This window comes from Scleropages formosus, chromosome 4 (assembly GCF_900964775.1).
Source record: "Scleropages formosus chromosome 4, fSclFor1.1, whole genome shotgun sequence".
NCBI classification, from domain to species: Eukaryota; Metazoa; Chordata; class Actinopteri; order Osteoglossiformes; family Osteoglossidae; genus Scleropages; species Scleropages formosus.
Genome location: NC_041809.1, coordinates 9311582 through 9330300, shown reverse-complemented (window position 1 = coordinate 9330300; position 18719 = coordinate 9311582). Strand labels below are relative to the sequence as shown.

General features: G+C 40.2%; 1 protein-coding gene across 5 annotated transcripts in view; it reads right to left on the bottom strand.

Moving 5' to 3' along the window:
• Positions 1 to 13926, bottom strand: part of fam135a (family with sequence similarity 135 member A) — a 31596-nt gene extending 17670 nt beyond the window's left edge. Inside the window, exons 1-4 of one of the 5 annotated variants that reach the window (XM_018749528.2) lie at positions 13541 to 13926; positions 11398 to 11482; positions 6758 to 6888; positions 1976 to 2055 (exon numbers count right to left, since the gene is read on the bottom strand). In XM_018749528.2, coding sequence (XP_018605044.2) covers positions 1976 to 2055; positions 6758 to 6834 — 157 coding nt within the window. In that variant the 5' untranslated portion in view covers positions 6835 to 6888; positions 11398 to 11482; positions 13541 to 13926. Of the gene's footprint in view, positions 1 to 1975; positions 2056 to 6757; positions 6889 to 11397; positions 11483 to 11734; positions 11826 to 13540 lie in introns of those variants that run through there. The other 4 variants (XM_018749530.2, XM_018749533.2, XM_018749529.2 and 1 more) reach the window with 4 other exon arrangements.
• Between the last annotated feature and the right edge of the window lie 4793 nt (positions 13927 to 18719).

Below are 18719 nucleotides of genomic sequence, written 5' to 3'. Positions count from 1 at the left end.
AAAATGTAACAAAGCCCATTGTGCAGTGTAGCATTCATGCATGCTGCTTATATATCTTTTTGGTTTTACAGTGAAAGGGTATTTCCACCTTATGACCACTGACTTAGGACAAGATCCAGAACCCATCATATGTCCGGGACCACTTTTATAACATTGGAACCAAGCAAAGGTTGGCATGTTAAACAAGAGTTATGCCCCATAGCTTCAGAATTTGTCAAAACTATTGTCATAACGCATAGTCAAAGGACCAAAGAGAATTGAGAGTGGAGATATTACACCTTTTGGTATCTTTCTGATATCTCCATTTCAAATGGCATTTAGCAAATAATGTTATTTGAAACCCTTGGTCCAATATTTAGCTTGGTGCAGAAATGAACCACATTTGCCAAGCTTCTTGGCAGTCTGGAGAACAATGCCGTTTGTGAGATGTACAGGACCTGCTGAATCAGAAACTGTCCACTTGCAGAGTTATAAAAACCCACAAATGTTAAAGTTATCCAATGTCTTTATGGTACCTCTGCTTGAGAGAGGGAATGAAACATGCTAATAATTTCTCAGCTGAAACTTTAGAGAAAAAAAGAAAAGTCTTTCTCCCCAATTTTAGACCAAGCACTACAGTGAAATTCACAAAGAAATTAAATGCTCATGCTGCACCCACCTGAATATAACCAAATACTTCCATCAGAAGAAAGAGTTGAACTGCTCCTACAACATTTTCTACCGCACAGACAACTGCCAGGTAAGTGTTTACTCTGTGTACAGCTCAGCAACAAAACCACAGAAAAGAAAAAAAGTAGCAACAAAAGGTAGCAACAATACTGTTAAGACTAGTAAAGCTGATACCAGATGACACCTGCGATATTAGTTTACCTGTTGTCAACCATTAGAGGTTATTTTAGGTCATGAATATTTGCATAGTCATCTCAACCACTATGCTATTCAAGGTCATATCTCCTGATATTCCTCAGACCATTGAGAGTGAACAGAGACTTTTTATAAAAATAAAAATAAAAAAGGGAGGGGGGGGATTCAAGCAGCACAGGTAGAACAGAGTTCAAGCAAGGGGATCTCAGGGAACACTACAGCTGTTGTTCACTCAGAGGATTTGGGCACATGGAAGGAGCCACAGGAAAACCCAGTAAACACAGCATTTTTGCCAAAAACCTTAACTCAATCAAGTTTAATTCCATTATCTGTCCTCCAAAAAAGAAATTAAGTTGTACTGAATTTGAAACATATGATCTCATTCATTAAATCCATTTTTTTCGGGGAAAGTCTCAACGCAAAACTTTCTCTGGTTTTGCTACTAGTAAAACAAGACGTATTACAGGAAATGATAATTCACAAAGTAAAAAACTCAGTATAGGAGTTCCATATTTAATCTGTACTATTACTTCTATCTAAGCAACAATGTTTAAAGAATCAAAACTCTTGAATGCAGTATGTTTTCATGTTGAAAGAACAGTGGGGTTGAACACAATATGTTTCGTCTATACATTTATCTGCAAACGAAGCACGAACCAGGCTCTGCAAATGTTGATATACACGACGTACACAGAGCCTCAGCCAGCAGAGAAAAGGAGAGACTTGTTGCTTAATAGCTTTATATAGTATAAACAAATGAACACTTCAGCAACCTGAACAGAGAAGAGTTCAACATGTTACAAATTACCCTTACAAACGTTAAAACAAAGATGCATAAACAATGAAATCTGCTCATTTAGTATTAAGTGAAGCATGAGCATGCAGTAGTACAAAATATGTTTTCAGTTTGCTTTTACCAGCATCACATGCCACAAGACTAGTTTCATACATGTACGGATATTTCAGCATAATACCATCCCGTGGACAGAGTTACTGAAAATAGTTTCTCCGATTGCATTTCTGGTAACACTGCACAGACTGACACCCCAAGATCCACTGCATCAAAGAGAGCACTGGTGCCTGACCTGAGGGAAGCGGAGGGTGAACTGACCTGTCGGTCGCAGCAGGCTGGCTTCCAGCTTGTGAGGGTAGCGCTGCGGCACTTTCAGGCTGCACCGGATCTGATAAAACCTGCACACACAAAAGTGACCCGTGAGCTCCATGTAATGATCAGGAAAGTGAGGTGGGGGGGGGGGGGGGGGGAACTACAAGAGTCTCGTAATTTTTACTATACTAATTACTATTAAGGGGGAAGGTACTATAGATAGTGCATTCCGCTACTGTATTTGCAAAGCAGTTATCACATAACCTTCAAAGTCCCACCCTCCCAGTTCTTCCCCTTCATTCACTTCACTGATTTGAGGTTAACCTGAGGTTCATAAAAACTGAATCGGTGTTCATATAAATTGACCACAAAACATTTCAAGTAATCACCACATGAACACATTTATTTGTTAGAAAGGCTTTCATTCTTCATGCTACCTTATTAAAAAAAAAAAAAAAAAAAGTTAAGCCAGTACAATAGTTCATTTGCAGGTCACTGTACCGGTTCCAGCTGTCTTTGTCAAATGTGCTAACTAATTTAATGAGGTGAGAGCGCACCGGAGCGCTTCTCTGCTCGGCACCTAAAATGACCCTGCCTTTGATTCCAGTCTTAATTGGCAATGGTGCTTCCTGCCGCCAAACCACCTAGGAGTTCTTATTCTTTCACTCAAATGGAAACTCAAGATGCCAGCCCAGCCTCCCTCCCCACCCCAACCTTAGCAAGCTACTATTCATTTCTGTAATGGAGACTTCAGTACTATGTGACACCATTAAAGTCTCTTGTACGTACTGATTTTTCCAGGAGTGGGGGGGGATATATATTTACATATTTCAGAAGTCCTTTGAACAGATGACCAGTTTTTAATGAATGTTCCAGTAATCGATGCAGAAAACAATACATTCCCACCTGATTTAAGTCCAAGTATGAGAATTTGATTTTACAAGGAAGTTCACTTAATATCCCTACTTTCAAAGCATTTTTTTTGCATTTACATGGACTGAATTTTGGAGTCTCCTGGTAACGGAGTGGAATGAGACATCTTTTCTCCAAAGCAAGATATTAGTTAAAAATACTGTTTAGGTAACAACTTTGTATAAAGTGACTTACAGTGTTAGATGCACTGCACTACATTCCCTCCTGCCACTCACTCATCTGTACATCATGTACACACATGAGCCACTTCAAAATCACTAAAACACCTGAGGAAAATGTCTTTGGACTGTGGGAGGAAACCCATGCAAAGAAAAGGAGTACATACATTTAGCTTGTATTGAACCCACATCAAATTGCACGGAACATGAGACACTACGTGAACTTATTTTGTGCATTAATTTACATGGTTTTGGCTTCACTGCTCTGTTTGTAGCATTAAAGACTGAAAACATAAAAAATATCTATGCATGTCTGTTTTGTTTTTAAACAGTTAACTATAGTGAATGTCTACAAAAACAGAATGACTAAACAGACAGCTATACAGTGTTAAAGTAATTTTGATGTAATCCACGGGAAGTTGTAAAAAATAACTACTTAAGCAAATGTGCCCATTCTATTCGGATTTGGCAATCTTAAATGGATGTTAATTTTTGGGCTGAGGATCACTTGGTAGTGTAGTGGTTAGAGCTATTGTTTTTGGACCACAAGGTCACAGGTTTGAGTCTCACCACTTGCTGTACTATCCGTGAGTAAGATACTTACCATAAAATTGCTTCAGTAAAGTTATGTGGCTGTATAAATGGGTAAATATTTTTAACACTAAGCTGCTTTGGAAAAACCATCAGGTAAACAGATGTAAATTTGAAAAAACTTACTGTACAGAGGGATTTTCAGCAGCATTTTATTTTCATAAGGTGAGGAAGATACAAAACAAATGCATGAAGAGGAATGATCTGCGTTCAGATTAAACTATTTGATTGCACATTACCAGGTTTCAGTGATTATTTGCATCCTCAGGAATACTACCACTAATAAGCACAAGGGGCTGTAGATCAGACACAGCAGAACAAAGTGGTCTTGTGCAAGGAGGATACATACCATACACTTGAAGGCAAGTGAAAGGCAGAAAACAAGAACACAGCGTAAACCCTTATCAGCATTTACTTCCCTCCCTTGAAACAAAGCAAAACGCAGGAAATAAAATTCTTGCTTGCCAAAGACCACACTGAACAAAAGGAAGACATGTCGCAGCTGTGGTACAATCAAGACCTTAGTAGGCAAGAGCATGAGCCCTGCTGTACCTGTTGGAAAAAAGCTGTTGTGAGACTTCAACTTATTGTGCACATGACTGGCGGACAAAGCTGGCAGGCTGATATGTTTGACGCCACACTCATGTTTAGATCCCCAAGCAACAAAATGCAATAATGCTACAGCTGAAGCACTGACGAATTACTGCAGTACAACTCAATTTTTCATTTTACTGTACATACATTCTAATAATTGATTATGTGTAGCCTCCTGGAATGTTACTGTGCCAGCCATTTTAAGTAAAGCTAACTATAGAAAAGAAAACAAGATCTGAACTTCAAAGCCAAGAGCGGCAGGAAACAGGGTCTAACAAAGAATCATACTTTTTTAGCCTATGCTTCAGTTTAAATGTGGCAGGAAACCGCTCAATGAACAAGGAGGTGGTGAAGGAAAAATCCCCATCTAGCATCTAGAAGTCTGGAAAAAAACATGTTCCAACAATGACTGCACAGATTTCACCTGGCCAAGTAGGGAAAAGTCCTTAACTGTATTAACAAGCAGTTTAGCAGATGCAGGAAACCAACTGCATTTCTGTCAAAGAGAAATCAGTCTCCTGTTTTAGTGCTTTTGCTGATTTCCAGTTTAAAAACAGAGGTATAGGCCTCCTGATTCAGCTAGTCCTGGACTCTGTCAATTACCCCTATAAATTATCCTTCTGATAATGAAGAAATTGTGCAAAATGAACAATGCATGAAAGGTACAGCAGAAAAGGCCTTGCATTAAGGTTATTGGCAAGCAAAGTGCCTTAGCCAGATTCAAAACTCAGATCTCTGCAGTAGTTAAGCTGTTAGACTGATTAAGCAAAGTAAAATGAGCAAAACTTAGAAATGTAAACAGGCTTTGACTTTCACTGTTATCAGCATAACTTCAGTGCTGCAAGAAACAGCGTGCTTAAACCAAATCATGGTATGTAAGATACGAGCCAAAACCAGAATGACTCACAGCTACAATGCTAGCCATGCCATGTTCACCTTCAGATATATCAGCAAATTCAAAGTATTCGGTACGAAGTTGTTGCCCGGTGCCAGCATAACACTGACTAACAATAATTTAACACAGCTTTAAATACCAGCAGAAAGATGAGCAAATTTACCAGTAAAGCACCAGTTACCATTCAGTTAAAATATGCTCACCAAAAAAAAAAAAAAAAAAAAGAAAAAAGTAGAATGACACCCATCCCCCACTTGAACTTGAATACCTTTCAATGTTCAAAAGGGTCTCAAAACATCTTTGAGACCCTTCTCTCTGGAACTCCAATCTACTCCATTACTTTGCATGACATTTGTCAGAATTACTATTGAACTTCCCCATCAATTCTGTATGCTACAACTCATTTAGCGTTATCAGTTTAGAACTTTTGTACTCTCAATTCTACACGCAGAGTCCCGTGTAATGTATGCTAGTTTAATCGGTGACATTAGACAAATGATTGTACTGATTGGGCGGCACGGTGGCACAGCGAGTAGCACTGTTGTCTCACAGTGTCTGGGTGGTGCGAGAGAACGTGGGTTCGATCCCCGCTCGCTCTGTGTGGAGTCTGCATGTTCTCCCTGTGCATGCGTGGGTTTCCTCCGGGTGGTCCGGTTTCCTCCCACAGTCCAAAGACATGCTTTTGAGGTTCCCTCATAGCACTGAGTGAGAGAGAGTGTTTCACTGATGTGTGGATGAGTGTATCTAGCAGCGTAAATCACCTTGGTGAATAAGGTGTGTGGCCTAGTAACACTACATCATATCCACTGTAAGTCGCTTTGGAGAAAAGCATCTGCTAAGTGAGTAAATGTACTTTGAGTATCCCACTGCATCTATATCTCCATTTCTGGTGAAATGCACCGTATTTTCTCTGAGTTGTATGCTGCTTTGGAGAAACGTGCTGAATGAATAATATATACAAAAAATTAAGAAAAAAAATAACACTATATGAACTTGTCACTCATACAGTTTGAGTATAACAAGATATATATCCCAAGCTGGAACAACTTAGGTCAGTTCACTGTAACTATAGGGGAAACATGCAAAAAGGTGAAACAACCAAAAGTGACACAGACCATGGATTTCACAAGTCGTTCCATTGTGTCCAGTGTTCAAAGTGAACTTGCCAACTCAAACTAGGCCAGCTTACAATTACCTTACAACATTTAAGGCAGGCAAAGTAAATGTTTGTGTCAATAACAGAATGAGAGGAGGCATTCTTTTTATAGCAGTATGGATAGACTGACTTCCTGAACCATTCTCTGAAGTTTAGGGAAATATATCATGGCACATCCAGGGACTACACGTCAGATCACTCTTTTCGGCATTTTCAAGTCACCCATAAAACCTCCTTAAGTCTTTACAGTTTCTTTTAACCACATAATTTAAGAAGCACGGTAAATGGTTAATTCATGTTTCAGTATCACACTAAAAATTGTACAGCATTAACACTATTGTATGCAACAATGTCATACTCTTGCATTTTGATACATGCATTACGTTTTATGGAGATTAGCAAATGGCAATATCTAAAAGAACAAATATTATATGATTAATGAGCAAATTCAAATCACTCACCCCCTCTGGAAGAGGTCCACATTATAGAACTTGAGAAGCTCCACAGAGAACTCTACTGTAGCCTGGACCTCACTCATGTTGGGATTTGGAAGTGGAAGAGTGAGCCCCAATTCACACCAACCACTTCATACCTGTGAAAAAGACCTTAGTCAGTACAACATATCCCACAGCTTTGAACCTTAACTCTCACATTCCAGTTGTCTTGTGATCAAAATCCCCTTCAGCAGACATTCTGAGCACAAGAAAGGGGACAGCTGAGTGCTGCAGGCACAGATTTTCCATTTCAGCAACTGGCTTGGCCCAATCACTGGCCTCTTCCAATAAGCTATGTCTAAGGTCTACTTTAGAGCTCTAAATATCATGTCTAGCCTCTTGTAATTTGGGAGATGGACCAAATAAGATGGGGGAGGGTGAAATGCTATGACTCACACCACACAGATAAACTGAAACATAATATGCCAAGCTAGAAATACATTGGCCTAGTTGTATTTTAACTCAATCAAATATATTTAGCCTTTGCCATTTGAACTTGAACTTAGAATTTAAAGTGGTTTCCTCTATACATCTAAATAATGTCAATGAAGGCCCAACAATGTAAGCATAACTTTAAAAAATGTGGAAAAAAGCTCACTCTTGCTGGGAAGGAGAACAGAATCATTACTCATGCGTTTTCAACAAGTCAGCAAAAAAAGGCTATACATTCAGACAAACTTCAACGGATTTCTAGAGGTATGCTATAAGGCTTCTTATAAATAGCCTCTGAAATATTTTGCATACAAATAAAGCAAAACAAGTTCTCCAAATAAAACAAGATGTAATGAAAAATATGAACTTAATCAAATTGGACAACTTGCTCACTCCACCTACTTTGTAGGCTAAAAGTTCAGGAATAATGAGCAACAAAGTCTTTCTTTCAACAAGTGAAAGCCATAACAAGCATCCTGCATAAAACCTGCAAGAGCCACATGCATCTCACAACAAACTCTGCGCAACTTCTAGTCGAAGCCATGACAACATCCCACCTAGACAATTGCAGACAATTCTGTCTGGTGTTCCAGCCTCTCAAGGTAATACAGATAGTTTCTGCACCAGTTGTGTCTGACCTGCCAAAGAATTCTCATATATCTCCCCTTCCTCATCTCTTTCCACTGGCACAGAAACAAGTGATGGCCTACAAGACCATCTATGGGTCTGCTACCTGATGGCTCGCTATGCTCCTCCACCTCTGGCTGCCTTGTGGTCACATGCACAAGAGGTCCAAAGTCAAATGCACAAAGGTTTTTGATTCTAGTTCCAATGCGGTGGAATGACCTCCCTCTCACTCAGAACTTCTTGATCTTTCTCAACATTCAAAAAAAGGTTGCTTCTCCTCTGATCTCTGTGCTCAATAAACATATATATACATAAAAAGATGGTATATCAACATCAGCAAACAATGGCTATCACAGTACACTCTGGAAGCATATCATTCCATCAGGATTTCTACTTGGGTAGTCCTTCATTCTTCAGCAAAACAGGGGCCTGAAATGCACTTCAAAGCTGTGCAAGAACTGCCTAGCAAAGACTGAAATGGATGGACAAATTGAACTTGAAATGTAAAACATTGAAAATTACTAGGATTTAGTTCTCTCTCAATGAGGTAGAATGAGCTCCCTCTCCAATCAGAACTGGTGAATCTCTCCTAACACTCATGAAAAATCTGGAGCATCAGACATTTCCGCACACAGCACGGCCTGCTGTCAGACATCTCTGCATGGATGTCTGATCACCACCTCCAACTCAACCTCTCCAAAACTGAGATCCTACACCTCCCAGCTGGCCTGTCTTCCTGTCACGATCTCTCACACTGTACAACTCACTCATTTTGCCTAACTCCTCAGTTAAGAGACTGGGAGTGATGACTGACTCAAGTCTATCTTTCTCTCAGCACATCAAAGCCACAAATCAGACCTGCAGATACATCCTGCATAACATCCGCAGGATCCGTTCTTACCTCACAACTGACTCTGCCAAACTACTTGTCCAGGCCATGGTGACATCCCAGCTGGACTACTGCAACTCTCTCATGTGCCCTTCCTGCTACTGCCATCAAACCTCTACAGCTCATAGAGAATGCTGCTTCCTGAGTTATGTCTGACTTGCCGAAGCAGTTGCATGCATCTCCTCTACTTGTTTCTCTGCACTGGCTTCCTATAGCTGCCCGGATCAAATTCAAGACCCTGGTTATTGCCTACAAATGCATCAATAGAACTGCTCCTAGCTATTTACAAGACTTGATAAACCACTACACCCCAACCAGACAGTTTCGCTCTTCTACTTCTGCCCGCTTGGTGGTCCTGCGCATGAAAGGTAAAGCAGGGAGGTTCTCGGTTCTGCTCCGTTGTGGTGGAACAACCGCCCCCTCTCACTCAGAACTGCTAACTCTGTCCACGTTTAAAAAAAAAAAAAAAAAAAGAGTCTGAAAAGTCACCTCTACCAAACTCACTTTGCCCATGATTTCTTAAGCTCATGTATGGTGTTAATGTTCATGCACCATAACTTTATGATCATACTCGGACAAGCCTTTATTATTATTATTTAATTTTTTTATAGAGCGCTCTTCTCACGCAGTGACACAGAGCGCTTTAACACAGACATAAGGCAATAAAAACAGATACAAACAAAGACGACAGTCAACTAATGGCTACCATAATGAAGAACTTATTATAGAGCTATAAACACACAGCGCCTTTACACAGCGCTACTCGTGTATTGTACGTAAATGTTTGTGTATCTCCAAAAAAAAAAAATTAACTGTAGGAAGGTGATCAGGATTTGTCTATTCTGAGTTTTATGCAGCTACTCATGTGATGAACACTGGTGCATATAGTGGCAAGAAACTAACTTTACTTAAGAATAAAACATGAGCAACTATATCTCTTTCTCATAATGCACAAATTGTATTCTCCGAGATGTACGTTGCGTTGGCGGAAAAAAAAAAAAACGTCTGCTAAGTGAATAAATGTAAAATCTCAAAAACATCTTTCAGATTCACTTCTTCCTTGATCTCCTGTGCTTGAAAAATGTGTATTAGGATACTGGTTTTTTATAAAAAAAAAAAAAAACCTCTATATGCAGCTACTAATGTGCACTTGGTTTATAGAGTGGTAGAAGACAAATTTACTGTACTCACTCAAGTCTGCATCTAAATCTGTGTCTTTGTGTAATGCACCAAGATGCTTGTCGATTTGGAAATAAAGCATCTGCAAAATAAATGTAAATGGGGCAAAATCCTGAAAAAGTTTGCCATGGAAACACTTGAATTTTTATCAATTACTTTCATCAAAATCAGAGACAAACATTTTACTTGTATATCTTTCTCGTGCAACATGTATATGCCCTGTTGGAATCTGAAGGCAGTCTGCCAAATGAACTGTACGTTTACCTGGCAACTAATCAAAAAACACCCAGAAAACCTTATATATAAATGTGGTTGGACTAATGCTCTGTGACATACTACACCCCAGTTAATTCCCAGAAAGATGAAGTTCAACTTCTACAAGGACATCGAGATGTCGCGACTCATTTCCTTCTTAGTGATACAATTTTGCTAAACTGCAACTTGCAACTCTGTGGGCAGAACATTGTTCCCCTTTGTCTACAGTGTATGAAGAAATATCACCGCAGCTCGACCCAGCTTCACTTTCTCCATTTCAGCATGTTCACTTCGCACTAGTAAGCTCTTCCAGACTAGGGTTTCTCTGATTCTGAATAATCAAAGAAAGGAACTCAGCCTCTCCATATGGGGATCTTCATTTTTCATAGCATGGAACTAGGCCACACTTTGGTATATAGGTTAAGCATCCAATATAATTACTAAATCATTATTACAGCTATCATATTATGCTTCAGATTACAATGACCATAACGCAGACAATAATATCTGTACAAATAAACACTATTTCTCAGTTATTTCAATGTGTCCAATAGATCTGAACACATCTAAAGATGGTAACCATGTTACGTCCCTCAAGAAAAAAATTTCTGTAATCAGGACCTACAAATAGCCTTAAAATTCTGCAAATTTCCATTACTGGAGATCCTGTCACTTGGTTTTTGCTTCTCTTCAGTGCACAGCAACTTGGCTGGCTGCTGGCCAAAGAGGAAGTAGGAGGCAGGGTAGAAGCATCATCTGACCCAAAACAATAGAGAGTCTATACTTTGAAGTCTGGCCCTTGAGAACTAAATAACCTAAATGTCTGAAGAAATGGGGACAGACTTTCTACACTTTTGAAATAACCCAGCATCCCTTTACGTTGTTACTTTTGATTATGCGGATTAAAAGCCTAAATATTGATTCCCTTCAATTTTTCATAGTGTGAACTCCTCAAAGTGTAACAGGAAAATTTTGAAAAACCCTGTTATCATGCTGTGAAGCAACATATTGGTTAAAGCACCTGACTTAAAATCCTCCTGCTGTACCCTTGAATACCTGATACAAATGTTCAACTCTAAAGATGTGAGGTGTCAAATTGTAAGCTATTTGAAACTATTCTGGATAAAAGCAACTTAACATATTAAACTAAAACCAGGACAGACACTGACATCCTGCACTCGAGGTTTGTCATTTTCAGCAGGCAGTTCATACACCATTCACCCACCTACTTCTGGACTCACACAGGACAGGGGTTCCTACTCATGCAGGGCAATGCCATTTCCAGTCATTGAACCAGACCACATCCATCCCTGGAAATAAAAGAGAGCAAAAACCATGTAAAACTTCTGAGCATTAACATCTTTCAACATACTTGACAACTGACTATCACCATGCTGGGTTTGAAACTCACTGAATTTATTATAAATTAATAAACCCTGTTAAACCAGTTGTTTGACTAAGATGTTTCAATATTAGATATTACACCACACAGGGAGTCATGGCTGAGTACTAGTAAGAGTTACACTTATCTAATAGAGTATTTTGCCACCCATTTACCACACCTGGGATGGTTGTTCCCAAGACCAGAGAGGCAACGAAAAGCCAGATGTCACATGGTATTCACTGGCTTCAGAGACACAATACCAAATGAATGAAGATTTGCAGTGCAAGTACGGCACAAAGTCTGCACATGAAAAAGAATAGTCGATTATTGATTTAGCTGATGTTTTTCTCTGGACCGGACAGGTCTGCTCGGTATTATAATATCAATTTGCTCATTACATTTATTGAAATTACAGAACAAAAATTCATGCAAGTATGCTTAGCAGAAAACAACATGGGAAAATTTCCTGTCATGCAGGCAGCCTCAACAAATCAATTGTTTAAGATAAATGTAATATTAAATGCAGATTTAATGGTATTAATTCAGCAGATGCTTTTCTCACAAATAACTTACAGTATTAAGCTAGTAACACTTCACTGCAGTTGTTAATAATTATTCATTTATACCACACAGTAATTTTACTGGAGCAAGCTAGACTTTGTACCTTACTCAATGGTACTACAACAAGAAGCAGGCCCTTCCAGTGCAAGACAGCGACTGCAACCACTACACTACTTACTGCTTCTGCACAACACTTGTAACAGCATAGTGACCTCAAATGTCACAGAGTAAAAGATATGAGCTGTGATCTTGGGCGCTCATTGTATCAAACATCTATCAAATTATCAAAATGTCGCCATCCAATAGTTTTAATTCAATCCCCCCGCAACAGGAACTCACCTAAAGGAGGGATTTCATGGGAAAAATTTTTTTTAAAAATTGCCGTTACATGAGGAACCAGTGGACCTATTTATACAGCTAAAGGATTTTAGTAGAAGACTTTAGAGCAAGTACATTCATAAAGAAATATACAGCTGGATCTGGGATTCAAATCCAGGTTGTTTAAGTGCAAGTTGTTGAGCTCCAACTACACTGCCTGAGATCCAAAAGCACTGGGTTGTTGGTTCGACCCCTACAAGGTTTATGTCACATGTCACACTGTTTACCTAATGACTGCTAGGTACCAGGGGTCAGACAGGGTGTCTACGTAGTACATTACCTGGACAGGTGAGTTTGCCCCCCCACCACACACACACACACACACACACACACACACACACACACAGTTTGGACTTTAGAGCAAAGAAACAAAATAAAAATATAAGTTCAAATAATTTTATTCATTTCCAGCTATTTTTTTCCCCTCCGCAATGAAACAATGAATGCCATTCACAGTTGAAGTGTCTATAACAAAACACCGTTCACTGAGCAACAAGAAGAAATGAAAGATCCGCCTGCCGTGCCTGGCTGTGGCTTTTTACCACAGTACAGGACGGGCAGGCTAAGTATTTCATGTCAAGAAATAATAATAGTAAATATTCACCATGGGCCACAGAAAGCTGAGATTATACTAAAATAATGATCTCCTCAAAACGAGCAGAATAGGAAAGTTCAAAACCGGCGGAGCGCGAGACCGCAGCAGCGCCGACGTGCCTCGTCACGAAATAACAACAACAAGAACAAATAATATCGAAAAGCACAAGTACACAGTCGTTGTCCCACCGACCGGACAAGAAGCACAAGGCTCGTCACCTCCTCCCAAACTGTTATCCAGGATATTTTTGTTCGTCTCTGTTCCTGACAGGTTGTAAAACTTGCCCGACTAAGTCCGACGCGACGGAGCTTAACCGTAAGTTACGGCTGCCGTGCAGCTAACAAGTTAGCCTAGCCCGGCTAGCCTAGCATTAATTAGTTATAATATACAGTTTACTAATACACCGCTAGACCAGCAGCTAAGGCGTTCTGACGGAGGAACCGTCCATACCTTGGCGGGCGAACAGGGCCGACACTCCGGCTATGTATGTGCCGGACGGGACTGCGCCCGCGCCCGATCAGCCCGTTCAAAAACCTCAGAGAATTCCACTTTAATCCTCCCCGTGTCTTTCGTGTCCGCCGCCGCCGCCCCCTCCCCGTTGTCAACGCCGTTGTACACAGAGTCTTCGACCAGCAGATGCTAACACGCAGCTAGCTGCGTCGCCACCTCACACAGACAATACAAACTGAACCGCGTAAAAATCTCCTTTCGCCTTTAGCGTAACCGACGCGATTTGCTGCAGCGCTCGTGCCAGCCGCGGCCGAGATTCCATATTGGCTGTGGCGTCAGAGCGCGTCAGAACGCTTTCAACCGTGGAGCGCGTGCGCGAGGGCGATGCCACCCCTCACACCCCCCTTCCAACTTAGGCGCGTACTCGCGGCGAACTTCCGGTTTTTAAGAGCGAGCGGCGACCGAGCATTTGTTTTTTTGAGGATTTGGGTGGAAAGTGTAGTGTTTTCAATAACCGCAATAAAGTAGCAAAAGAGATTTTTAAAAAAATACATTTACATATTATTTTGTGGGTTCAACATGTTGCTGGCGGTTATTGTAAAGACTGCGCGTCCCGTCTGTTGTAGAAGAGCTGTGTGGAGAGAAGAGTCACGAGTGTTGTTTACGACGAGGCACTTAAGACTTAAGTCTTAAGCTGAGTTTACAGTGTGTGTTTAATAGCGATGCCAGGAGACACATCTGTATGCATATCTGTCTTGTAGCTGAGCTCTTCATTAAGCCCAGTTGCACTTGTGTGAAACACCGTGTTGCATAGCTACGCACACAGCAGGCCATCACTTGGTGTGTGTCGACCATGAAGGCCATGGAAAAGCTGCTCCTAGCGCATCAAAAATGTTGTTTACAGCACAATTCTGATCAAGATCTGCTTGATGATCATTCACGGGCAAGAATGAATCTTTAGATGGGACGCTATGTGGATCATTCTTGAACAAAAAGTGCGTGTGCTCAGTTTCCGAAATATATTGGTTTAACAGCGTTGCTGAGCTGTGGCCTGGAGAAGAAAGATTTTGTTCATTCATTTATAAATAATCAGTTCCTACTGAAGAATTGGGGGGTGCGGTGATGCAGCGGGTTTGGCTGGGTCCCGCTCTCTGGTAGGTCTGGGGTTCGAGTCCTCCTTGAGGTGTCTTGCAATGGACTGGCATCCCATCCTGGGCGTGTCCCCCACACCCCGTGTTACTGGGTTAGTCTCTGGTTCGCTGCAACCCTGCTCGGGACAAACAACTTCACACAATGTGTGTGTGTGTACTTAGTAATTTGTTACCTCCTACTTAATGCACAGAAGAGGCATGGTGGTGCAGTGGGTTGGACCAGGTCCTGCTCTCTGGTGGGTCTGGGGTTTAATTTCCGCTTGGGGTGCCTTGCGATGGACTGCTGTCCCGTCCTGGGTGTGTCCCCTCCCCCTCCAGCCTTACGCCCTGTGTTGCCGGGATAGGCTCCGGCTCCACGCGACCCTGTATGGGACAAGCAGTTCAGATGATGTGTGTGTGTGTGTGTATGTGTGTGTGTGTGTGCTTAGTGCACAATTGCAGTGGTTCCTGCTTAAGATAAAGCAGGTAATGGATCTGCTGAACTATTATCTCAGTTAATGTAGACTTTAAAATTTTTTTTGTAATATTTTGGCTGAGTGCTTGGAACCATAATGCCCTGTATGATTTCAAAGCTTTAAAATAATAACAGTTTCAATATCACTTGATAAAAAACAAAACTGATCCAGAGAAAGGTTTTTCCTTCAAATTAATGTTATTTTTGGTGGGCAGATGTAATCTTAATTTTTCCATAACCAAAATGAATTGGCTAAACAGAATCAATGTATACAGAATAGTAATTAGAGCAGCAATAGCAATCTTCACAGATAATGAACCATTGATTGTGTGCATGCGAAGCCAGTGGAGCTGAGTGGCTCTTCACACACGAAGGGTTGACATTATTCCATAGTCTGGTCAGAAGTGAAGTCAATCTATCGTCAACTACTTCTCTGCATCACTCTTATAGCGATCCCAGAATATTTATGAACAGGCATCAAATAAATAAGTAAAAAATACTTGCTTATTATTTGTTGAGGGTGAAGGGCATCTAATGTGCTTGGAGAGGGGTGGGTCTGGGATGCCAGACTGCACTGTTGAGCCTTCTGGAGGTGTCATGTGCCTAATTCAACAAAACATCGATGAAGGGAGGTGCCCACTTGACAACCTCAATGAAATACCCATGTTGGTACCCTGTGGTTGTGTTGTGTTGGGTAGGGAAGGAAGTTAAGCTTCTTGGTCTCGAGGTATGGAGATATATGATGGCAATGTTGAGTGTTGTTCTCTGTGGCTTTGTGGTAAGGTTGGTTGGACTGGGTCTTTGTTTATAGCCATTGTAATAAAAGTATGGGATGTACCTGAGACACCTGGTAGTGTTGTGGTTAGAGCTGCTTCCTTTGGATTGCAAGGTCACAGGTTTGCTTCCCCACCTGGCTGTAGTACCCTTGAGCAGTGTATTTACCCTCAATTACTCCAGTAAAATTACCCAGCTGTTTAAATGAATAATCAATTGTAACCTTAACATTGTAAGTCCCTTTGGAGAAAAGTATCAGCTAAATGAATAAGTATAATGTAACATCTTGAATGTGTAGGATACATTGACAGGAGTGTGTCCTTCTACTCTGCTTAACACAGCACAGCCAGGAGCAGTTGTTCTGTTTAAAAAAAAAAAAAAACACATTTCTCTTTGCCTTTTGGTATTGAAATTGCACTTGAACAAAGCAATGCCTTCTCATTTTTCTCTGCAGGATTTCACACAGAATCCAAGTTTTCACCTTGATGTGAATTCCAGAGGTGAGACTGTCAGTGGGAATTTAAATTACCCACCCACTGCCTCCAGAAAGCTTATTCAGTCAAAGGGTCATATTTAAACCCACCACACAGGTAACAACAGTAAATCTGTGCTGGGCAAACTGCTCAGGAGGGTAGGGATGTGGGATTTTTAAGGATACATCCTCACCTGCTGGTTGTGCGCAGTACTGTCACTGTCCTTGGTACTGAAACAGGAGCAACAAGGGAGGGAGATCCCAGTACAATTTACATGAGATAGGTGGTCAAAAGTAATTATGTCTTTTGATGTGTAATATAAGAATTCATGCCACTGCATTTTGTCGCATAATCCAAGTTCCCTCAAGAAGCTCTACTTTAAATGTCACTTGTGTCATTGCGACATTAGTATTTGACCGAAACTTTTAAATGTTACATTATACTCGGTATGTGCATTATTGTAGCAATAAATTAATAAAGACAGAATCATATAGGTAAAATAAATGTCAGTGTTTCTTCTCTGGATGTCCTGAACATGAACATTAAATGAAGGGTAATATTTTATATTGCCAAAGAAGCCTTTTCCAGGAACATGGTATACTTCAAAGTCGGTGAAAATATGTCAACTGCAAATGATAATAGTGCGCATAAAAACTATGGACACAACAAAGACAAATTCCTGGAATGCTTTGCTTTGGAAAGAGCTATCAGTACATTATCATAAAATTTTAAGCACTCCAGTGATTTTAAGTTACGAAACACAGGTTCGGTTTGTTTAACTCTCTGCAGCTACACATTTTGGATCTGCTCAACGTTTAATATTCAGCTTCCAGGCCATTGCTTCCCGAATTAAATGGTTGTGTTGATGTTGCTGTCTTTTTTTGAGGCTATACTATGTACAACAGCAATATAGAAGCATTGATACAAGATATATTTTCGGAAAACTGATAAGGAGGAAAAGGAACTATCCCTTTCTCTAAGGGCCAAGGGGAAAACAATAAAATAATATAAGGAAATACAATCATACAATGATGTAATAAATGTATAAATATGTAAAATATATACAAAAATACAATGAATATAATAATATAATAATACAAGGAAATAATCCTTTCTCACTCTTGTAACTTTGACCACAATGGAAGAATAAAAGGTTTAATGTTGTTAGGTATAAGTTTTTGATAAACACACTAGAACTATCTATACCAATACTGCAATGAAAATATAAACAAGATTGTATGCACACATTTTTTGTTTATAGTTGTAACATTTAAAGGGGGCACGGTGGCGCAGCGGGTTTGGCCAGGTTCTGCTCTTGTGGGTCTGGGGTTCAAGTCCTGCTTGGGGTGCCTTGCGATGGACTGGCGTCCCGTCCTGGGTGTGTCCCCTCCCCCTCCAGCCTTGTGCCCTTTGTTGCTGGGTTAGTCTCTGGTTTGCTGTAACCCTGCTGGGGACAAGCAGTTTCAGACTGTGTGTGTGTGTGTGTGTAACATTTAACTTTTTTCCTTTAATGGGCTACATCAAATAGACATTCTTCACATTCCATCTCACAAAAGAAGCTTGGTTGTAACTGGGTTAACAGTCTGGTCACATAAATAAGTTGGTACTCAAATATTTAAACTTAATGTTTCACTGAACATGCATTGTTTAATCTTTGCATGTTTTTTGCTTCATCAAATATTTATTCAGCATGGTATATCTCACTGTATTCTGGGAACAGAAGAAGCGTCACGACTGGATCTTGGAAAAGATCTTGGATCTTGGAACTTAATCTTGGAAAAGAAAATGGGCTCTGTAAAAATTTATATAGGACTTAGCAAAAGTTTTTAAAATGTTGACAGACAAATGGACCAACTTAGTCAGAAAACTGTAGAATTCTTCACCATAAGCTAATAAGTTAACTATGAGTTAAAGTGTACATCTTTCTGTTTTTCCGGACAGAATTGTTAACATGTAGATACTGAAAAAAATACAATGCATCATGACATGATTATTGTACTTGGTTATGTTCCCGGACTGGTGTGTGTCTCATATATGCATGTACCCATACACACTTCTTACCATTTTCATCACTGGAATTCCAGCTAGAGTAAAGTGAGGATTCCCAACCCACCGTTATCAATTTATTTATTGTAAATAATAAATATGGCATTAATCGTTTAGGAAATTGATAATTTTTGTAGATGTTGTCACACCGAAGGAACACGGATTATAAAAATGTTTTACTGCAGAATTATCTCATGGTTTCACTGTAAATATAATTCAGTCTTTTCAATTTGCTTTGCATTAGAGGAAATGCATGTACATTGTGTGTACTTGCATAGTTT